We start from the raw sequence: 25,127 nt of genomic DNA, 5'->3' as shown, positions 1-25,127 counted from the left end.
ATTCAATAGCAAGATCGAAACAAATGCTGTTTGGGCACTTCTCATAATGATCTCTCTTCATCCATATTTACAACATATGAAGCAGGCAGTATTTTAACTACATCACCATCACTCACGTTGAAACACCTCATCACAAACCATGTTTCACATTCTTATATAATGGTTTTTAATATTGAATAGGGTATTGAAAAGCGATGCTTTAATCTATTATTTACTGTAAAATGAAATTTTAAAGAGCTTACAACTAGCTGACTTGGGTTCTTTAAAAAACGTGTATGGGGTAAACATTAATTCAGATTTTGAGGGAATGTTTCTATTTATGATTTTAAATAGTAGGAAATTACATTTTTCCTGTTTTAAGAGATACCGACAAAATGTAAATCAAAATTATCGTTCAGTCATACATTCTGAGTAATTGAATATATTTTTAAAATGTTATTAGTGATAAATGTACTTAAAGATTTAATTTAGGCCTTAAGGCTGAAGCTGTACGACTTAGTTTGTCTGCCTTAAAATGCTTATTTGGTCCAAAATAATGAAACACTTTACTAATTAAAGCACATTTTAAGAACATAAATGGCACCATGTGTGATTTATTCAAAGTAATCTTTACCACCATGCCTCCCAGAATTTCCACACAGTACACTATTTCAGATATCCTGAGGTGATAGTCAAATTGCTTCAAATTATCAAGAAATTTGAGCAAATGCAGCTCTTAAGATGGATGTTTGCTCTGCAGCTATAGTTTCATGTTAAACCACGCGAGTAAGAGAGGGAATCATCAGTCTGTAAGACTGACTGGGGCCAAAGTCTTTGAGAGCTTTGCAAATTATTCCTGTTCTTCCTCCCACATGAGGAGAGAAACAAGTTGTGCACATGCACTGCTTTAGACTAGGAGCTATACTGTGTGCTGCTCCAAAACGGGCTGAATGTATTTTGTAACAGAGAATGTACAGTAACAGAGAGAATAGGGGCAAAGGTTGTTTCATTGAATTATCAGTGTAATCTGCCTGATTCATTGATCATTTTTGTGACTGAAGTTTGTGTTAGTTAGAATCTATGGCCCTAACGACAGCTCTGAAATATCACTGTGCTGTGTATTGATAAATCAATGGAGCTGTCCATGGTTCTGAAGTAGTGGTTGGATTGGTAATTGCGCCTTTTTCTCTCTGGCACACCCTTCTTTCGGTTTCATCTTGGATCTATAGCATGCTTTCAACTATATACTAAAAATACTCGAATCCATACTGTATTGTAGCCTTTTTCCCTAATGGAGAAGTGTTACCTTTGTGGTCAAAGTGTCAATAAGCAACATGTGGTCTCAGAAGAGGAAGAGGATCATAGTGAGACACTTCTGCCTGCAGTATGGGTACGGCATGCTGCGACAATGCCCTTTGGAAAGTGTTCATAAGTGGGTGGATGGTTTTATGTGTGTTTTGGTGATGGGCAGGGTGATCCCACTGGGGAATCCTCTCTGTTAAAAATTAACAAATTGCCAACTGACGCCCACAGTCATACACTTTAATGTGTTGAGACATTTAGCTTTGTCTTTCATCCCAAGATAGAGGGGTGAGGGGTGAGTTGTTTTTGTCTTTGGACATGGTGAGACAGAAAGGACAAGGCTCTTGTCTCATCTTGAGCTGCTTCCTTCCCAAAAAAAGGAAATAAATAAATGAAAAGATGGACCGTGCCAAGCTTCAAATGACAGGGTCTGTTCTTTGTTCTGAGCCATAGTGTTTGCACTGGAAGCTTTTTATGAACAGTCTCTCTGTGACTCAAGAGCTCCCACTCTCCTCTGTGCCTCCATCCACTTTGATTTATTTCAGGGTAGGCTGACGGCACTCCACTCGATCAAGGAATTCAAACCGAAACAGAACAAACCAAAGAAATAATAGTAAAAAAAAAAAAAAAAGCTATTTTTGAGTATTAACTTCAAAATAAATCACCCACAAATGCCACTTTACTTCTTGCGCACCTCCAAGTGGAAGTGTGAGATATAAAAGCTGTTTCTTTGTTGTTGAGGACTACAGACAGACATTTAGACAGAGATGCACAGAGGGACGGAGGTGGGGAGGGGGGGCAGTACTGCTGCTTCCCTCAGCCAATGCTTTTAGTGAGTGTGCTATAATTTTCTAAAACAGGAAGAGTGACTGCATTGAGCTTCAAACAGCAGGACCTGCTCTTTGATCCATATCTTTTCATGAAAATACTTGTCTATCTGTGCCTTAAGAGTTTCCAATCTCCCTACTGCCTTTAATAAAAGTATTTAAATGAATCGACTAAAAGCTTCAGATTCAGCATTCTAAAGCACACAATTACATTTTATGCTGTGCAATTAGAAATGTGCTAAATTTACATATTTGACAGAGGCACAGAAATTAAGAGTACCTGAATGTGCTTAACCCGAAAGGCTCAGAGAACAGGATGAGTCATTCACAAATCAGAGATCAAGGGTGCAAGTGGAAAGGATGGACACAAAAGGATGGCTGAGATTGGAATAACACTCACTGCATTGCCGACTTGTGAATGCTAGGGACTGCTGCGTACCACAGATTTGCCTTACGATTTATGAAACTGTCCTTGATTGGGGATTGTTGTACAAAGCAATGAAAAACCTCATTGTATCCCAATCAAGTTCACTGCACTGTGGCTAATGAGCAGGCTGGCTGTGAGGCAGGTGGCAGGATATGTGAATGAGTCCCAGTGAACAGTAGTAAACTACCATTCAGTTAAATCCAAACAATAGCATATTCATCTCTAATTAATAGCTAAGCAGAGAATCAACTTTCAGGAACACAGAAACACATTTTGTCTGAAAGACAATCTATCCTTTTAATTTATGCACATCATGTTTTCTTTTTACATTCTGGTACCTCTCTAAAAGCAAGTATGTTCAATATTAATGCAAACAGTAATGCATTTAACATTTAAAATGTAGCATTTTAAGCAAGCTTTATCCATTCTCAAAGTGCACAGACATGTTTACACCAAAAAGGAATTAGTTCTGCTAATGTAATTAGGACTTTTTTTCAGCTGTGGGTCTTTTATTCTGTTGAACATATGCAAGCAATATACAGACTTTTGGTGTAATATACGTATGTGTAAATACACGGTAAATGTGTGTGTTCTTTTAAAGGTCCTATGATAAATGGCTCTTCCCCTCAGTGTGTGATTTATGAGAGATATTAAAGGGAGAATAATGAGGAATCAGAGGTGTAATTTACCTTGTCAGAATGTACTGGACTTGTAAACTATCTGACTGATTACAAGACGACAGTCAGGGTCCTGCGACTGATAAACAGCCTTAATCACTCTGAATTACACTCAAGAGACAGGTTTTAAGTCTGAGAGTGGAACTGAGGGGTAAAAATAATGCAGTGCTGTTACATTTGCCAATCACTGATGGTCTGTAATTTACAAGCAGCTAAGCCACAGAACACATTAGTAATGGCAGCACGTCAGTGCCCAAGCATATGGGATGAAATGCAGTCACAAATTAAGATTTAATGTCTTGGCTGGGAGTCATAATCTAGAGAGATAAGATTAATATGACTTTGGTTAAATGTCATGTGTTTTGAGGTTCATCGGTGTGTCTACATATGAGTGAGGTAATGACACAGGTCACTGGCGACTACTTCATTAGATGCTACATGTCAAGCCTCTAGACATGCAATCAAAGATGTGAAAGTGAGTCTGAGATGTTTCTAGAATCTTACTGAGAAGACAAACCTTCATATTTCTCATATTTTGCATGTGAAATTTAATCAGTTATCAATAAAAGCCAATAATGTAGTCCATGAAAATACAGTGCACCATCAAAAGTCAGCAGCATCCAGCAGCCACTGACAGATGATTGTCTATCACGGCCAGTCATTTGATGATGGAGGTGGGTGAGAAACAAAGGTGGTCAGAGGCAATTTTCATCACATCATCTCTGTCTGTCTGGCAAGGTCTTTGGGTTCATCACTGTAACTGAATGGTACCTCTTGGAAAACCTAAAAGACACAGCTCTCCTGTACATAGAAACACATGCATGTACGCACACACTCACAGACACACGACAGGAGAAACACACAAAGACACACACGCACACACACACACACACACACACACACTCGACAGACGTGCCAAACTCAGCAGGTGGAAGCCAGCAAGAGAAACAGAGGGTAGGCAGTGACTGACAGGTTTGTTTTTCTTACTGACCTGCACAGCAAATCATTTCACGCATAACTCGCAAAGCTCCAGGGACCCTTATCCAAATCTCATCTGCCCTACCACAGAAACATAAGAACAACCTTGACATTAAATCAGTCTGGAAAAGAGGATCTTACAGTACAAGAGGCCTTGGTAAAAATCAATCGGGATCAATTGCAGTCTGTGTTTCCACAGTACCTGAGGCAAACTTTTGGAAGAGGTGGTCTCTTTCCTGAATACAAATGAAATGTCAAAAGACAAGATTTAATAATAATGTCCCTTTGGCTGTCTCCCTAACGCCGGAGCTGCTACCATTAGATAACTCAGTAGTTCTGGCTTAAAGCCATTATAGTATAAGGAAGCAAAGGTGAAACTCTCAAAACGTTCAAAAAAAGTTCATTTTAGAGCCCAAGATGAGGATTGTAATCATGGAACATTAACTGATAATAATAATAATAATAATAATAAGAAGAAGAAGAACATTAATAACAACAACAAAAGAAATTTCTCAGATGCATGGCCTTTACAGCAAACTTTTCAGGGAACCCATTCCCTTTTTCCCAAACCAAGCCAAGCTGTTGTGTTGTGCCTGAAGCTAGTGAATCAGTTTTGGGGCCTACAGTACAACCAACTGTTTCACACATAATATTATCACAACAACAGTCATCTGACTTTGATGACAAAGGTCACCTGATGAAGGTCACTTGACTTCATCCTTCATGAAACACATCTTCATGGATGTGTTGAGGTATAGCTCAGCATGATAAGCTCCTGCCCTGTGATGTTATGAGGTGGTGGGATGAAAATCCTGCTTCACCCACACTGCTGGGGGCAGCTGTGGCCTAGAGGTTGGAGAATCGGACGGGCAGGAAAAATTTGGGTGTGGTGGAGTGATTAATGAGAAAACGCACCCTTCCCCCGAATGAGTCGGCTGATGTGCCCTTGAGCAAGGCACTTAACCCCCAGTTTTCTCCCCGGGCGCCTGACAGTGGCAGACCACTGCTCCTGTGTGTTTCACTGCATGTAATTTGCTGGGAGTTGCATGTGTGTTCAGGCTGGGTTAAAAGCAGAGGACAAATTCAGTGTGTGTATGTAAAAATATATATGCTGCCAATAAAGCTGATTCTTCTTCTTCCTCTAATGGAAGTGTGTGGGGACTAAATGACGCTGGATTACACAAAGTGGCAAGTTATCTATGTTCTCTAATATCTCGTTGCTCAGATACGTAGGTGGGAGCCTCAAAGGAGTTTTTACATCTGTTGTTTGGTTCATTTGGTCTGGACTGAGGGAAAACAATGTATTGCTAATTTTTAGCTCTGACTTTATATTTTAAACTAAGGAGTAAGCATGAAGTTATACTACACACATAATCAGAGCCAACATGCAAAAATTTAATTCTGGTGACTGACTGTAATTTATGCAGCACTTCTTGATGAGCTCTTTATTGACACAAAGATCTCATAAAGAAATAACTTTAAATGAGCATTACTATTTAATCAACTAGAGACCAAAAGGGACATTTTGTGCAGCAATAATGTGCAGGGTATTACTGTGGGATCATGATGTCGCCCATTTTTTAATGGATTCTGTGAACTGCCACAGCACACGAAGGATAAAAGCACACTTCACTTCAAACTGCTTTTGACTGTCTTGTTCACCATTAAAAACTCCCTACATTTGAGTGCATACATACCACAATGGTTACCAAAAAAATTCATAACTGCAATTCTTTTATATAATTCAATTATAAGATTACATTCTGAACAATCAGCATTCCTGACTATTAGTTATCCAAGCAATTTTTAAAAAATTCTGTGATTGATCTGCTTGCATTTTCATCACAGTTTCATCACAAAATTCTCCTGGAAATGACTCCTTTTCAAACGTTCTCTGAAGGGTCGTTTGGTCCACCGTCAAGCTTTCACACCAAGCCAAACAAACACTACTAATTGGGCAAACATCAATCAGTCATCAATCATGTTATGGTTGTTATCATTTACAGGCTTTAACAGACAATGGCTTAGTATCATCAGCATAACATAGAAAAATTATTTTGTATTTCTGACTGACCCAAATGGATTCTCTAATTGTGAAACAACTGAGGTCCTGAGAGTGACCCATGCAGAACACCAATGGACAGGGAACAAGGGGGAAATATACTTGGAATGGTAAGATGCAGCTAATGAAACAAATTAAAGTGATGTACTGTCACAAAGCAAGATTAGATCAATAAACATCCTGTATTAATGTGCACATTAAACTCATCACACACTCATCCAAAACCTTTTTGTTTTTTATATAAATAACACAGTTGGGCAAAGTCTATCTATTTCATACTATGCAGGCTAAATTTTTCATAGACGGCTATGAAAATGCAAGCAAATGGAGTAAAAATGAAAGCACAATACCAGTGCTCATTTATTTAAAGGTGGGAAGACCCTCACTCATGAGTGTATTTCCTGTATTTTCACCAAGAGAAAGAGCAAAGGTTTAGACCAGCTGATGTAGCTGGCTCACTCACCTGAAATTCCATTTTAACTCTGAAGCACTGAAAAAACTATTTGATCCAAAACGTCTGTTGAGGCTTTTGAATGTGCTTCTCAAAGGTAAGCGACGGTTGAGTCACGGAGGTATTTTTTTCTTTAATCATCTGCTCAAATTCAAAGCTGAAATTAATTATTTCTTTCACCTGAAAACAGAAATTCACTTAACTGTAGGCTTTAGCTGGTGTCATTATACTGCTCAGCAGGCTATATATATTGAAGTGGGTAGAATACTGCAGCCACTCTAAACCCTCTAATCTCACAACCTCAAAAATGAAATCAAAATGATAGGCTACATAAAAAATACAAACATAAATATTCATTATTTTTAAAATAGGAACAGAATAGCATGCATTTACTGCTAAAATAAATGCATGCGGGAATGAAAACATGTCGATATATTACCACCCCTGTTTTGTCACCACAGTATGTGATTTCTGTCATCAAAACAAGACATATAGAACTCATAACTAGACATAAATATGCAAGAGTTTTGTACCTACACTGCACTCTGTCTTCTCTCTAAAGCTTTGTTCTCATTTCTATGGAAACCATTTCCTGCATTTGGGATCATGTTGAGAAGGAGCAGCAGGGAGTAGTCAGTTGCTGTGTGATGGCTAACTGAGAGGGAAGATTCCTACAGATTCTACAATTCCAGACATTATTAATAAGAACTGACAATTAAAAAAAAAAAAAAAAAAAAAGTAAAAAAAAATCTAAACAGAGGGAAGTGTATGTTGTGTTGGCATGCCTGTACACCATCCAAAGCTATAATGTCTATGTTTGCAAAAAAGATGGTCAAAACAGGTAGAAACTAAACTGCAACTTTTTATGCCAAAACAAGAACCAAAAACCTGTGCAGTCTGATGTCCATTAACACACCCTCATGCGCTACGTCTCTCAGCTCAGCTGAAGCCGCTGTGATTTGAGCTATGAAATGACCAAACAGGCACAAGTATACATATAAGTGGCACTGCAAACACATTAACATCAATGCTTTGTCTAGCGCCTGTGTCTTGAAATTCGAGGCCAGTGTTGTCACACAAACATATACACAGACTTTGCAGTGACTGTTTGTGTTAGAAGTCACTTTGGAGGACACATTTTAATGTATTACGTGAGTGTGAGCTGAAGCTCCAGTTTTCAGTCTCTTGAGAGTATTAGGCTATTTATGATACTATGATACTACTATGTTCACATGTGCACAAACAGGGTTTTGTACACCCCTCTGCACACATGTACGTATAGAAAGTGTGTGTGTGTCCAGTGCTTATGGTGTGTGTGTGAGAGAGAGAGAGAGAGGATCATGTCCCGGTGCTTAAGTCTGAAAGCATCAGTTTCACACACACCTACAAACACATTTAGAATGAACAGCACATCAGAGAGGTACCATGCATCACAGAAAATAAATCACTCCAGGTTCCCAAGACCACAAGAGATAGATTAGTACTGTCAGCATGTTTATCTGGAAAGTTTCTTAAAAAGATCATTATGATTCAGCTCTACTAGGTTAAAGAAAATGTCTGAGCCTGGAGACTGGGCAAACTGCCCTCATAGCCATCATATCCACCATTATTATTATATACATTCACAAACATTGGCATGCCATAATTTTGTTTTGTTTTTTTACTAAAATAACTCTCTGTTTGACTGAAGGAAGTAACACAACACTTCATCATTTTCCGGAGCAGCACACAGCCATACAAGCATAACCATGTAACATAAAGAAACCATTTACTGTCTGCAGGAGATGGGACATTTTCTGTAATGTATAGCTGTTTGCCCCCATATATCAGACTGTAGTAATAGTGTAGCACAACATCGTTGACCGGGATTACATCTAGTCAGACTAACTGTGACAAACTCTTCAATCTCTTCAGTGAGAAAAGATGCTTTATATCTCCACCCTCACTGAAGGTCAACTCTATGTATGAGGCTTTTCTGTCTTGTAAGATTTTTCTTTGATAATGACACCATCTTCTTGGCAACCTAGAGGAGGAGTAGATGGAGAATGGCGTGTGGGGACTCCAGACAGACTCCTGGCTCATATGTTGATAACGATAATAACAGGGCCAGCTTTTCCATTAGCATCAGCGCTGCGACTGTGATGATAATTGGACGTCCATGTGTGCCTCTGGTGGTCTCTTCAGACTGAAAGAAGAAGTAGAGAACAGGGAGTAAACATAGCCTGACTGGACTTTCAAGGCCTCTTCTCTCACTTATTCACACCCCGCTATCATGATGCAGTATGCATCTCTTTCCACTCAAGGCTACACTTTCCACCATATTACAAAAGCAAGAAGTCGATCCATTCTCAAAGGGGAATCCTGTGAGTGCAGCCAGTGAGAGAACCGAGACTGCAAAGCGAAGTCAATATTGATCTGGTTATTTTAAACAAATTGCACTGTTCTTCCTTACAGAACAAGCTTGCCCCACCCTGAACAGGCACTCAGGTCTGTCAAAGGCATCAGCTGCTGCAAACATGCTTTGACCCCAGTGGGCATAGTTCAGCATGGCTTGGTCTACCATAATTTGGCTGACTTCTTGCTCATCTAAGAAGGGAAGGAGTTATTGTACAGGATGACCAATTACATGTGGGAAATGATGTTCTGACAGAAACAGAAGAGGACATTTCCCCCTCCCAAAAAAACTGAAAGGTCCACTTCCAAAAGTTTGATAAAGTTTTTACACTACCCATACTCCCTCAGCGCAAAGGCTGTATACTGTACTTTCAAATAGTTAGTGCACTGGCTGATATAAGAAATATAATTCAATTCAATAATTCAATTAATGTAAGTTTTAAGAAGAAAACACCTGGGTTCTCACCAGCGTAATCTGTAAACCAAGCGGAGTGTGCAGGCCCCTGCAACAGACATTTTATGACTCTGTGGTAGCCTCTGCTACTCACTACACTGTGGTCTGTTGGGGACCGGGCAGCACTGACCAGGACAGGAAGAGGCTGACCAGCTTGGTCAAGAGGGCCAACTCTGTCCTGGGCTGCCCCCTGGACTCCGTGGAGGAGGTGGGTGAGAGGAGGATGTTAGCCAAGCTGACATTCATCATGCACAACACCTCTCACCCTCTGCATCAGACAGTGGAGGCTCTGAGCAGCTCCTTCAGCAGCAGACTGCTACACCCTCAGTGTAGGAAGGAGCTACAGCAGTGCCTTCATTCCCACTGCTGGTGGACTGTACAACTCAACAGTCTAGTCCTAATTTTCTCCATATCCTTACAGAACTGTGCAACACTTACCCACAATTATCACCTTCCATCACTATGCTGATATGTATATAGCCTGTATAGCGGTATATTGTACAGTGTTTGTGATATAACTATTTCATTTTGCTATTGTAACGACTTTAAAACTGTTACGACTTTAAAACTTATTATTTATAACTTGAAACTGTTTTGCACGCTTTTGCTTTTTGCACTCTTTTCTGTTCTTGTGAGCTGCCATGACAAGTGAATTTCCCCACTGTGGGATCAATGAAGTTCATCTATCATCTATCTGTCTAAAAAGGTCTGTGTTTATGTGATCAAATGCTTGTCTGTTTTGCTAAAACTTCTAATTTAAGGTAAAACATTAATCACCCACTTTATAAGAGACGTTCTGGGTGCAGGAACTCTGTGGGACACAGCTCTGTTAAAATGAATAAAGATTTTATGATGATCAGAAGTATTCCTGTCACAACACTCCTATAATATTCATATTGGTTTATTGAAAAAATTTGTTTCTCTGTGCAACATCTCCTGCTTCATCTGAACGCATTAAAAACCATCATCCTATTGTTACAAACTATTCCCATTTTGGTAATGCGTACATAAATATTTAAGTCAAAACTCATACATACTTTAAACTAGATATGAGCAGTATTATTTTCACTGCAGATAGAAAATAGTGACTGGAATAGTATAAAACTACTGTAAAAAAAAAAACCCTAGAAGGCCTTATGAAATGAACATATCATAAGGCAGAACATTTCTGTCAGACAACCCATATTCACCGTCTGAGAACAGCGTCTGTTTATCTCGCCTTAATACAGTCTGTGTCTATGGATAATCTCAGTTTGTCATTCTGGTAATATTATCTGTATCCTCCCAACGAACAAGGTATTATTGTCACAGGAAAGTCTCAAAGGAGAAATAATAGATAACAGGCCAGCTGCAAATACCAAGCAAACTAATATTAGCCAATGATTCATCTCTCGATGTGTATATGAACCCTGTGCCATTTTTGTACCCTACACATGCCATCACATGCACCATACGGTGTGAAAACACATGAGGAAACATGGCCTGCACACATAAATCTAGAACATACACACCAACATGCACCACTATGTTGTATGTATGATTCCAGTGGATAATTTGCATGATAAGCATGCTGTCTTCACTTCACAGAGACCTGATAGAGAGCTTCGTCACATGCTGCAACACCAGTCAACTGAATATCAGCACAACCATTATGTGACAATATGATGTCACAGTGAAGTTTACAAAAAATGTCATCGCTACATTACTTTATTCTATTACACATTTGCATCATAATGATCATATGAAATCTGGAGTTAAGGCCAAAAACATATGACCTTTGAAAATCAAATTTTAATCACTTCATCTTGTGTATGTTTGAGCCCAGTTTGAAGAAATTCCCTCAAGATGTTTATGAGATACCATGTTGACAAGAATACAAAGGATGTACACACAAACACACTGATCCAGCTATAACTGGAGCCTGTGGCAGGCAGAGTCCAACATGCAAAACTGAAATGTAGATAAAACAGTCATTTCATATTTGTTCCACCATCATCACCACAGGTAATGAAAGAAATAATGAACATGAAATGTTGAATGAACAGTCCTGCAGTTTTAATCTTTGCATTTGTTTGTCCCTCTGACCAGATGGTTATGAGGTGCATATGACACAAGCAGTGTGAATATGGAATGTGCAAAATCTGGCGAAGTCAGTTTATGAGCTACACTGCAACTTTATCTGGCCGATGTGAGAATTTTTGTTGATAGAGTACCGAGGGCGATTTAATACTATAGCATTCGGCTATAATGGCTTTGTTGTTTACAGAGGTCCGACAGCTCTCAATGCCAAATGGATTGCTCCCAGAGTATGTCCACCCACCAATCACACTGCTGATTCATGCTGTGACCTGCATGCTGTGCAAATTTGTCCACTGTAACATCATGTTAGAAATTCTAGGCCTCTGATACGTGTGTGTTTGTGTGTGTGTGTCTGTCTGTCTGTCTGTCTGTGCATGATTTTATATAGGTAATGTATATCTAATATGTCCACCCCTGTGAAGCATATTGATGGAAAATTTCACTTCCCGTTGACACCTGCAACTACAAAACAGGCCCAGTCCAATATCAAATTTCACACCAGGTTTAGAGTGCCTACACACACACTCATAGACACACACAGAGGGAGAGAGAGACAGACAGACTCAAACTTAGTTAGGCCACTTATGTCCTAGAGTCTGTCCCTGACCATAACCTCCTTGCCTAACCAAAGAATTGTAGAGAAGTGAACTACATCTAATGAGTGTTTTTAGTAGTCGTTAACTTCTGAAACTACAAACAACTGGGGACTATAAAGAAAAGCTGTGAAGGCAGCCAATGAATTTGTCACTTGAGTATAATAGGTGTCAATTAGTCATTAGTATTGATTATTGCTATTTAATAACAAATGATCAGAGAATTTATTGCATATAATTTTAAAAGTAGCTTGGCCACACATAGTTAGATATAATTTCATAAACATATTTTTTTTTTTTACAGTTATGCTTTCAGAGTACATTCCTCAACAATGCCTAAACTTTACTCTAACCTTAACCACTGACACAAATATCAGCCGTTTTCCAGTTGGAGGAACAAGGCCTGAAGCCACTGAGTTTGGACCCTCATGTGGTTTACAGATCAAGTTCAACTGTCACATGAGATGAAGCAAAATGAGACACTCATTTCCTTTCCATCCCGTTATGTATATAGTTTACAATATTGATAAAAGTATAAGTTGAGGCAAATACCAAAACTACACGCAAAAAATAGAGACAAGAAATGGGTGGGAAGGGGTTTATGCATGTCTGTGGAGTGGATTGTTATTTTCCTCCAAGGCTTAGTTTGCGATTGTTCCTTAAATCCTCTAAAGCTGATTTGACCCCATGTTGGCCAAGAAAGACCAACTGCTGTTAACCTTCCACTGTGCATGAGTGTTTATGTGAGTATCAAAGGAGAATGTTGATGCAAAGGATTATCTGTGCCTGAGCAAACAGCAGGCAAGACAGGGAGAAAGAGAGTGGAAACAAAAGACAGAAGGAGGACATGTGTGTGTGTGCATGCGTGTCTGTGTGTGAGTGTGTGTGTGTGTGCATGTGTTTGAGGGTCGAATCCCTGAAATCCCTCCCTGTAGTTTTCATATAGTTTCCTGCATCGCTGAGACTAATGCCAGTAGTCACATGGACATGGAGCTTCTTTACTCTGTTGAGTCTGCATCAAAAGGCCTGCAGTTCAGTGTAAAGGAGTTTTAGTGTATCTGTAACGGCAAAATATTCTCAGAATTTCTCAAGAAGACTGCAGCAGAGAGTCAGGGATACAGAAATCTCTCAGCGGGAATATGTTTTTACAATTTAAAAAAAATGACACCATTGCCAGTCAGCTTGCTGTTGTTTATAACTCTGTTGTATTAAACAGAACAAACAGCTGCAACTGCCAAGCTGTGCATTGTTATGTATTTCATAGCTTCTGACAACTTTCATCAAAGTGCTTCAGCGTTTAATGTATTCACTTCTGAGATTGCCTCTCCTCTTATCTCAGCCCTCCTTCTCCCTCCTCCGCCTGCATCTCACCACAGCATCACAGATGACTGTCAATGAACTCCCAACTAACAACTTTCCTTGCCTTCTGCCCTTGCTTTGTAGAAAATTGTCACGCCACTTTTGTTTTTTTTTTCCACCTGTCAGTGGAAGGAGAGGAAAAGGAGGAGGAAGAGGGGTAAAGGTGTGATGATGAATTCTTTTACAGACAATGGAGTCAGAGAAAAGGACTTACGGCTGTTAATTGAGCAAGATAAAAGCTCACAGGTCACTTGGGGTGTCATTTTACTTTCACCAACCCTCTCTGCAAGAAACTCCGCTGCAGAAATCCTCCAAACATGTCACGCTCACTTTTCTAGCACGTGGGTGGCCAGGAGCTGCATGCTGAATTAACATTTCTGCTTTCAAAAGGCTTCAAAAACAGACGACAGTTACACAGAGGGATAGGAAGGAAGACAATGAAGAGGAGGGTGAGTGAGCGCAGGAGGGAAGGGAGGTGGGAAGAACAGAAGAAAAATGATATCAGTATTCAACATGTGGATCCACATGCACACACACACACACACACACTCACACACACACATTTAAGGTAGAGGCAGGTACAAGCAGAATAAGTATTCTCACTAACAAAGGACGTGTAGGAAGCTTTGTTCTCCAAGATCTGTTAGAATATACAAAATGTCAAAAGTCACCATGAATTTTAAAAGCAAGTTTGACCTCTTCTTCCCACTAAAATTTGAAAAGTAATAGGCTAAGAGGATCAGGTCATGATGGCCTGGATTGTAAATCTAAGAGATGAATTTAGAGGTGGAGCGTTTCTGCAGAATGATACAGTGAAAGGAACAGGTGAGTATTTTCTACCTCTCTCCCTATTTTCTCCTCCCTGCTAAACTGAGTACATATGGACATGGTTTCATTTCCATAGTCATTCATCCCTCTATTCACACTGGACATGCAGCCCAGCCTACCATCACAGCTTTAACAGACTTGATGGGGGGACAAATTCACAATCCTACGACAAAATTGACTGCACGGTTCAGTTAACATGACGCTAAAGAAGTCTGACGCAACAAATTCAGGTGGTTAGTTAAATCAATCAGTCAATCAATCAACCAACCGATATATTATTAAGGTGGACCATTTCTTCTCTTTTACCTCTCAACAGCCATCTGATGAGCTTCCTCATCCATATGTTCCAACTCATCATGGCATTGCAAATAACAGCATATGTTTAAAATAATTGCTCCAATGTACCATGACAGACTGCTGTAGCACTTTTTTACACTGAACAAGAATTGTGGAGTTGACAGTAAGTTGGAATGGATGGTGAATAAATACAAAATAAGAATATGACAATTTGGTAATCCTTATGTAAATGTACTCATATAATTAATAATAAATAATAAATCCATTTTCTATACCGCTTATCCATCACGGGTCACAGGGGGTTGGGGAGACCCTCTGGCCTGGAACCCTTTTGCTGTGAGGCGACAGTGCACCCATCTTTCACCTCATCAACATCATTGGTTATTGCAAATATGTTATTTATTAATGGTTAGGGACTTTGTGTCGTCTTGAATTATGAGAAGTTCAACCACAGTGTGATTTCAAAAACTATAAAACGGACTGATCTCAATCAACCGTCATGTGTAAAACACAATAAGGAAATCACACTGAAGTGGACATTTGTAAAGGAGCAAATGCTACTGCTGTGTGTCATGCACAGTGTGTCAAACAGGCTGCATATGGAGTCATAATAACATAAGCAAATTCTGCCCCTGCTCAAATCCTCCCTTTACTTGGAAATCCTCCACAATGTGAAACTGAAACCACAGGCAATCAGATAATCCATCAAGGTGTCTGTACCCACAGGTCACCCATAAATCTTTTGTTTTAGGATTCCTCCCTGTTGTGGGAGTCTGACAACTGATGTGTGGGAGCTGGAGGCAGCCAGTTTTTGAGTGCTGTTCGCTTTCCCGAGGAGAAAATTGGAAGGTTACCATGCTGTTTCTGATATTAAAAAGGGTTGAAAATGTGAGCTGTTTCATCACTGAGCGAATTTCTCTTTTCAAGCTGCAGTGATTAGACAGGGATAAAAATGCATGTGTTTTACATTATTAGCGTGGACCTGGATTTATACGTGCACCTTTTGTAAACAAATCCATGCATAATATTCACATCTGCATCTATATAATCTACGTCCCTGCTAGGAAAAAAAATATGACAGCTTTGTCATCCAATATTAATCAGCCACTGGCAAAGAGAGACCAAGATTGAGCATGATAGAGGGGTCGAAGGGAGAGTCGGGGAAAAAGGGAGGATGTGATGAGTGTGTTTGTGCGAGTGAGTGTGTGGGCGATGGTGATTTCACACTCCTCATAGTCCACTCTCTGATCACACACTCCAGTTACAGGTACTTTACTGAACCTGCAACCACACTGTTAACTGTTAAACATCTGTCAAGAGGCTGATGGCGTGATTATGATGAGCCAAATCAAACAGAAGCTCACAGGTGTAATCACTGCCCTGCCAAGGATAAACTCCATCCTGTGAAGTGTTGAGGAAATTAACCGGTGACAATTTTATCGCTTTAGTGGATGCATTCAGCTAATTACCATCAATGCACACGTGGATAACAAAGTGGAGGGTAAAGCCATATTTTGACTACGAATGCTCTCTCAGTTGTGACATGGAAATGTGCCATCAAGATCTTACAACAGCAGCTGCAGCAGCTGAGCTGAACTTGAAAGTAGATTGTCCCTCTGCTGGCCTCCTTTTTTTTTACACAGGGTTAACACAATAACAATAACAGGAACAGAGCACTGCAGAAAATACTAATGTACCTGATATTCAATTTTTGCAGAGACTTTGTCTAAGAGGTATTGATTCAGATTTATGAGGATTTTTGGATTGCAGGGATTTGATTTTATCATGTTGTGTAAGGTGTTCCTGTGACTGAGTGTGTGTGTGTCTCTTTCTAGGACCTGTAGATAACCACATGCTCCAGGGAAATTTCCCTTTTGGTCTAAACATGGGCTGGGTGTTTTGCTTGCAAGATGTCATTCAGCTGCCAGTGTGTGTGTCCAAACAGATGGTTTGTCTTTGCTGTTTCGGTTACTGTTTGTGGGATGAGACTTGCTGTAGATCTTATATATGATGAGAAAAATGTTCAACCGTGTTATTCAACTTCTATCACTGCATTTATGATCATTTTGCATCTGCACGCTTGCATCTGTCTGTCACTCTGCAAATATGCTTTCCCCATTTTGATGGTGCTGTCACATTATCTGCAAGTACACGTACTGTGTGTTTGCTGCAGTACTTGACTCTGTCTATGTGGCGCACAGCCAGAGCTGAACCGACCAGATAGCACAGAAGCGGGATCATTAATCCCAACGGCAACATCTTCCTCACATTTACATGCAGGACTGTAATTCTCTTTGAATTTTCAAACACCTTTCTCTTAATTCATCTCTTTACTAATAGCCACTCAGTCTTGAATGTACATTAAAACCTTTCCATGAAAACACACATCTCTCTGTGTCTTTCGCATTCATTGTTCCCACTTTACCTTCTCTGTGCTTTCCTTTTTTTCCTCTATTCACCTTGCACTGAGCGCCATTAAACAGTGAATAACTGATCAGAGGACATTTTAGTTTTATAATACTGCTGATAAGGGGATGTTGCAGTCTTTTTAGATACAGGCCTTATCTGTTTTCCTTTATGGCTACTGCTTATCAGTGATTCCTTTCCAGACATTTAAGGGGATTAGGCCAGATTTACTTTAGGATTATATCTCTTCCGGAATTCCATCCATTTACACTGTCATGTCAGGGACAAAATGATAACACTGACAGTCTTAAACATCTATTTGTGGGAAAAGAAACTTTAGCATAGCGATCAATTTCTCCATTGTTGAGGTCAGCGATTGTGATCTGTGGCATCAGGGGCAAAGTAAGCTCTTACACTAAAGCATCCTTAACACAACTTTTAGTAGATTGTGTGAGTGAGATCCAAATTTTTGATGGCCTCCAGCTACTGTTCCCACTCAGTTTGAATGCTCTCATTTGAAGCCGCTTTGGACAACAAAGATCTGCCAAATGTGAAGATCTTCTTGGCTTTGCTCCTCCTATAACACCGCAAAAAAGTCAAGGCTCTCCTGCAAAATATATATATCTATAACCTCCTTATAATAATTATTAATTGTTTGAACCCGGCTTGCACAGACTTGATCACCACTCAGTGCATGCCTGTTGTTAAATCTCTGCCCAACTTGATCCTGACTCACTCTATGGTCATGCAAACATGAGCAGCAATAACTTCATGAGGCAGCTTCAGTTTTGCCACAGTTGCTACGTGCTCATTGGATTAGCCAACATCGACTTTTCAACTTTTTTTTTATTTTAACTTTTTTATTTCATTGGAGAGATTTTTATTTTGTCATTCAGATGTTGCACTGTGAAGTATTTTTTAATTGAATAAAGGTGTGGTTGATGGTGAATTTCATATCTTTACAATATCGCTTCTCAGACTACACACAATCCATCACAGCTGTAGTCAACAATTCAAATATTACTTGACCAATAGGATGTGAGGGTTCTTGATTTGTTTTTGTTGCACAGCTGAAAAAGATTTTACTTAACAGCGTTCACCCATCCACCTTGACTAAATACTCACCACAGGTATTTTCACATGCATTACATCGGCTCTGGTAATGTGTGTAGCACAGTTTTGATTCCTTTGAAGTTGGCTGATGCTGAGATGAAGACTTGTCAAGACTAATGAAGACTGGCTGACTACTTTGTCAATATCCAGTTCAGCGCAGTGAAAGCCGTGTAACACGTCTCAGGAGTTTGACACTAGGACAAACGAAGGGGATTATTGTGCTCACAGAAGGGATCGCTTGTGGTGCGTAGACACAGACAACATTGACAATAAGCATCTCAATTTGAAAGCATCCTGTGGCATCCTGTGCGGCAGAACAAAGGGACAGATGACTGGTTTCTGCCCAGAAACGTATCACTTTAAAGGCATCAGCAGTCAGTGGAAATAGCTGATCCCACAGGACATAAGGACACTCAGCCCTTATATAAGATCAATACAGCGGTCAATTTTATACATCACCTATGTCCATTGTCAGGAACACACATGGCCCCAAAGCACACTATTCTTCACAAGAACACATTTTAATCTGCAAGGTGGAAAAGTTAGTTCTGATTAAATTGGAAACTGAACCTTTGGGCATGACTAGGACTGAGTATACTTTTTGGTTTTTTTTGGTTTTTTTTCAGTTCATATACAAAGAAAACTATACTACTTCCACTAACTGAATAATATTGTCTAAACATAAGCAACCTTTGTCAAAAAAATTGTGATTAAAGAATTATAAAATAGAGCTAAAAATCTTACAGACAAAGTGATTTATTTATCTGACAGCTTTGCTACTCAAAGCTGCAGACATATTTTAGTTGTTACTGAAAAGCTCTGGATGGTTGATATCCAGCCCTAGGCATCACCTCAGGAAGTGTTGAGTCATATCTTAAGATAACTGACACTGCAGTAATCAAAAAAAAAAAAAAAAAAAAAAAATATGACAGTAATGTGATTAGTATGTGCAGCCCGGTCGACAATATATGAGCAGGAGGAAGAAGAGACAGAAACAGACTACACTGTTTGCAGAGGAACACCCAGTGCCCAAATGTCTGATTAGTATTGGCTGCACTCCCCACAGCCTGCAACATAATAAATACTGTAATAGTCTCAGACGAGAAATAAATTCAGAGAACCTCTCTACTCTTTGTGTTCCTGTCTGTCTTTGACAGAATCTGACTAGAGTACTTTCGTTGTACTCTCTCATCTTACTTTTCATCACATATTTATTTGCATTCAGTTAAGCTGACATACTGCTGATGGTTAATACAAAAAGTAAGCTTTGTGATAGCATGTTTTGCCAAGTCTTTAACTTGTCAGAAAAATGTCCATTACAGTTTCCTACAGCTCAAGGTGATGTCTGACCAACGCTCCAAAACTCACACATATTCACTTAATTAATACTTAGAAAAGCAACATGTTTGCTGGGAATGTTAGGTATATTTGCTTAAATAATTACTTACATGATAACTTTCAAGGTTGGGCATGCATATCATATATCATATGCATATCATTTATTAACTTGAAGTAACACCTGGCTTTGACTGTTAACATTAAACACACACTTGGCACGGTGGCATTTACGCAAACATGTGGTAATCTGTCTCATGTCAGTGGTATTTTAATGGTCAGAACGGATTAAGGAGTCGCTACTTGCCTCCATACAACTGCCTCACTTACCCAGTGAAACTCATTAATCAGTGGATGGATGAGACACTTTAATCAGTGGACTTTTCACATCCCCGTAACACTCTTGAGTGGCAAACATGAACAAGAAGATGTTGAACACACAAGTATGAGTGCACACGGGGACATTTAAGCTTGAATACCCGTGGTACGTGTACACCTACTTGTAAGGCATGCTGCATGGCCATGTAATGATAGCACATGCTTGGAACCTCAGGTTTTAATTACAAGCTTCTACAGCCAGACAAGAGCCGCCACTACTAATCAGAATCAATACACTGAGACAAATAGGCACTCACCCACACGCTGTCACTGATACTTTCCTGCTACAAAAGCCCTCACACAATCACAATGACAGGTAACTGTCAAAGCACAGGAATGGAAGGACACACTCAAAGTTTTCTGAAATTTCAAACTTTTACACAGGCGTTTGAAACACATTCTCATCCTGTACTCATACCGACCGTCTGTCACGCCCTTGAGATGATGCGCAGTATGATTAAGGGTACCTCTGCACCTGGACGAGATGGCAAGGAACGGGTCAGAACGGCTGTATTAAACAGCTCGCATTTTACTTGCTATTATTTTAGAAGTGAGGCGCACGTGAAAATGTCATTGATAACATCCCGGTGACTTTGAGAGTCGTCTAATGTGTTGCATAAGTATGTCACGAGTCTCAGTGATCAATATGGGCAATCGTGCTGATGTTACTTATTGGACATTATTTGCCATGGATGTCAGAGGTGAAGACAACAACAGGCTCTGTGAACAGAACTGCATGGGGATTTGTAAAAAAAAATAAATAAATAAATAAATAAATAAAAAAAATAGCACAGTTTGAGATCCTCAAGAGCTGTCAGGGGCACAGTCTGCAATGTGGTTCAGTCTGTAGAGATGTCACCAGTGTTTTGGTACAAGTCAGCTGCACTGACAACAGAACTGTGATATTAACATCAACGTTTACTGTACGCACAACAAAAAGGTGGTAAACTTCTTTGATTCTAATAGCATTTGTTTTGTGTTTCCTGTTTCCTTCACACAATCTGAGAATCTGAGCTGAATGGCAGTGCGGTGGACTGGGACATCTCAGGTTTCAGTCAAAAAGTAGGACAAACAATGTAGGAAATATGCTTATTTAAGTTCTGTAGAGTTTGATGAGATTATTGATACCATTTTCATATTTTTGAATCTTTTCATCTTCACAGAAGGGACCGAGAGAAATGATCCTAATAAAATTTTTCCTTTCACTTGGCAAAAATTTTGTCTGTTTCACATATGCGGAAAAAAAAAAAGCTAAAAATAAAAAAATTAAGATTATCCCAGCAAAAACTTTTTCATTCATCTGTCTTTAAGTCTCAGGTCATCTTAAGTCACCACTTATGTTAACACTAATTAATGCACTGCCACGTCAATGGTCTACCTCTGCCTCTTATCTGCCTCTAAAGGAGTACAGTAGTAAGTGTGATAGGAGTGAGGATGAAAGAGAGTGGGAGAAGAAAGATGAATGGCCACATCCCCTGGATTGATAGTGCTGCGGAGGAGGAAAAGGCAAGGCGGGAAATGAAGATGGGTGTAGAATCCTTAATCGTCTCTTTGCACTCTATAAGCCACTCAAGTGACCAGCTGCCAGTGGTACGTTTATTCTCGAGCACTTAAGATAAATGGGTTGATTCTGACCACTGCCGCCTTTGTTTACTTGTCTTTTGTCAAGAGGAAGCAGTCTGTAGGAAAACTTCAGTGAAAAGTTTGTGCAGTACTCACATTCATTTGCTTTGTAGAGGCTGTAGCTCCAGAGCAGCGCTGCTGGCACAACAGCTACATAACTAACCATTAAAAAAGAAAGTAAACCAGAACAATCTGTTGTGGTTTACATTTACTAAGCAATCAGGTTTTAGCCATGCTGGCGCCATGGCTTGAGGGCTGACAGCGCTGGTTGTTTGCTTCGCCAGACAACCATGAAATTTTTATCATTCATGGTCCACATATCCAAATGAATTTGGACATCCTCTGACTTTCCCTATGGCACCACCATGAAGCTGAGGTTTGAGGTTTAAGAGGAAAGTCAACTGTTATGACATTTGGTAGACACATTCCTCTGCCCCACAGGATCAATTTGAATCACTTAAACTTTTTTTAATCTGGTGTCATCATCACTTCAGATATTTTGTACTTTGGTTTATGACTAAATATGTGCAAAGCTAATTACATTCCAGTCAACCTGACATTGTAATTGTGAAAAATCATGTTAATATTGTTACACTCAGCATGTCAGCAATACAGACATTAGCACTTTGCTCAAAGCACCATAAGTGCAGCCTTGCAGCGCAGCTAGCATGGCTGTAGTCTCTAGTCTTTCCCAAGTCCCAGTCAGTTCACTTCCCTCCCCTTCTCCGAGTACTTGCAGGCCATTTTTCATATTTTTGCAGTTACTATTCTGCAGCCTCCCTCCCGTGACTTTTTCAAGGGTTACTTCCAAACTGGTCACACTTTGCATGTCAAGGATACCACCTGTACAACCCAGCAGTATATGCTAACTAGAACTGCACTGCTGCTAAAATACTTTAAAAAACATTATAGATAGGATTGTTTTCAGTTTAATTCATCATGAAATCAGGAAAGGAAAAAGACAGGCTGATATTTTGGCTGATTGCTGCACTTTATTGAAGGCTTTGGAAAAAGCAACAAGGATTATATCCCATCAAAATGTAACCAAACTTTTAATTCAAAACCATCTCTCTACTGTGCGTTGTGTTCTAAACTTCATTATTACCATCATTAACAGAATACGAGTACAGAAATCCTCTACTGTTAGACTAGTTAAGAAACGAACATAATAGTAAGAAAGGTCTATTGAGTTTCAAGGATAAGGCTGAAAGCATAAGGCTGTAATTCTGACTGCTACTCAACTCTATCACAGTGTCAAAGGAGCTAATGTCAGGATTATCTCCGTCCCAGGGAGTTTGACCAACATAATGAGAGCAAATAAAACCATATTAATCCATAAGTGCCAGAAGCATAGACTTTAAAAGCAGGGTGACCCAGAGAAAATCTGTCATTTTTTCCCCTCTACAGGAGTTTCAAACTGCAACCAAAAAAAAAAAAAGATTCTGATGAAACAGATCCAATGCCAATTGTATAAATGTATTTCATTAACTATTAAAGCCAAAATTCAATTATTTTTTAACTTATTAATTCCAAATACTAAATAATTCAAATAATAGTCAAAATAATTAATCCTTCCAGGAAAACCTGCAAAAAAAAGTTCTTCTGCCAAAGAATGAATATCAAAACTTCATTTTTACCACTAAAACAACTGGCGAAAAACTGGCAGAGCAGTTACATGAAACAATGTATTTGACTCATAAAGCCACGGCGGCTTCACATGTGTGACTTCTTGGGTCAGAATTCATCCAGTTTTATGCCTTATCCAAATGGAAACGTAATGTCAGCTTAGTGTTTTGCAGTTAGTATTTTGTGAAAGGTAGCAGTGAGACATGAAATACATCAAATACTCAAGATGAGGGTCTTAATGCAGCCTAAGCCCAATTTGCCACAATCCTGCTGACCTGCTCCAAGGCCTTCTACCACTGTGTTAACATACAATGAAGTAAGAAAAAGATGAAAACATGTTAAACAGTTTTTGGTTATTAAAGTGCTCCGACACACCATCAAATAGCAGCAGTATGTATATACATATAAATGTGGTTCAGCACTCAACCATTTAAAAATCACCAATTTTACAACCAAGAAACAAAAATCCCTCAAACTCAAATCAAAAAGAAAGAAAAACACTTTCTGCTTCTCTCAGTAGTTTCTTCAACTTCATCTCTGGTTATGACAAAATTATTATTCTTTTTAAAAATGGAAGAGAAATTAACACAAAATAAAAAAAAAAAACAACAACTAAAAAGTAAAATATTATCATGCAGAATATCATCCATACTGTACTTTACATACATACAAAATTACATGTCTTTTTTTCTCTTTTTAAGAATAGATTCTGTAAACACTGCTTTAGGTCCTTTAGGTATGGTTTATCCACAATTCTGCTACAATCTGTATGTTTTTGTCTGTAGAAAATAGTCCAAGGCTTCTGCTCTGGCACCTGCAGATTATTTTTTTTTCTTTTATACGCCTCTAGCCCCTCAACTTTCCTACCATTTGTCCAATTTTCTACCCGTTCCACGTTGAAACCACAGAAAGAGAAGAAACTAGAAGAACTGAGTGGAAGCTCTAGACTGGTGATGCTTTTATGTGGGTCTTTTAAAAAACGTGAAGTACATTTTTTTTTAAATACCCACATGGACCCCATCTTGATACAAAAGGATCCAGATGAAAGAGAAAGGTACAAGGGGTGTTAGATGAAGACAGTAGACAAGGCTAAGTCTGAATATTGATAAGGCATAGCATGGGTAGAGGTTGGGAAGGTTTGGATTAGGAGTCCACACGTCGGGCAGATTGTTAGCCTTTTTCAGTACATTTTCAAAAATGTGGGAGAGGGTGTTACTAGGAAAGGTTTAAGGTCGTGAAGGATTGTGTATGTGATTCAGAGTCCCTGGAGGAACTCCTGGAGCTGCCTGACAAGCTCTGTGTCCACCGTCTCCATCAGGACCGCGAAGCCTTGGTCCCCCATTAGGGCCTGCTGTGCTTTTAGCTTCTCATAGACAAACTGCTGGAGGGAAACACTGTGCACTGGGTCCTCGAGGGCCAACTGCAGAGGGGTAAAGAAAACGGAAAAAATTACAGTTAGGATGCCATCTGAGCAAGTGAATCCAACTCTGACCATTGGCTACAAAAGATAGAAAATTCACTGAGAGCAGACTGCTCTTATTCTCGCATGCACTGTTGAAATAAAATACTTTTCTTTAATAGCAAATACAGGAACGTTCAGCATTTTGGCAGCAACTAAAGGTTTGATTCTCCTCGCATAAGTCTGCACTGTTGTGGCAAATATGGATTTAGGGATTTCTGTTTCTCCCATTCTTCTCTACAGATTTGCTCAAATTCTTCAAGTTGGAACGTAAGTCTGGTTTTGACTTGGTCAGTATGGAATTGAACAGTTTTGTAACCATTTCATTAAAATCTGACATTTAAAAGTCTTGGATCAACTGGCACCAATTTCAAAGTGACCAGCTCTGGTTGCTGTGCTGGTATGGAAGTACTAATTATAGATTATGTCTTTACTTAATGCTCTATTTCTTAAAATGTACAGAATTTGCTTGTTTGACTT

At 39.3% G+C, this 25,127-nt stretch overlaps 1 protein-coding gene across 1 annotated transcript in view; it reads right to left on the bottom strand.

Annotated features, from left to right (window-relative positions):
- Window positions 1-22,534: 22,534 nt before the first annotated feature.
- Window positions 22,535-25,127, bottom strand: part of ipo11 (importin 11) — a 106,226-nt gene continuing 103,633 nt past the window's right edge. Inside the window, exon 30 of the mRNA XM_046387719.1 lies at window positions 22,535-24,608. Within this exon, the coding sequence (XP_046243675.1) occupies window positions 24,444-24,608 (165 nt within the window). The 3' untranslated portion in view covers window positions 22,535-24,443. The remainder of the gene's footprint in view (window positions 24,609-25,127) is intronic.

Source organism: Scatophagus argus, chromosome 4 (assembly GCF_020382885.2).
Source record: "Scatophagus argus isolate fScaArg1 chromosome 4, fScaArg1.pri, whole genome shotgun sequence".
NCBI classification, from domain to species: Eukaryota; Metazoa; Chordata; class Actinopteri; family Scatophagidae; genus Scatophagus; species Scatophagus argus.
Note: the sequence above shows the minus strand (reverse complement) of the source record. Positions and strands in the feature narration are given on the sequence as shown.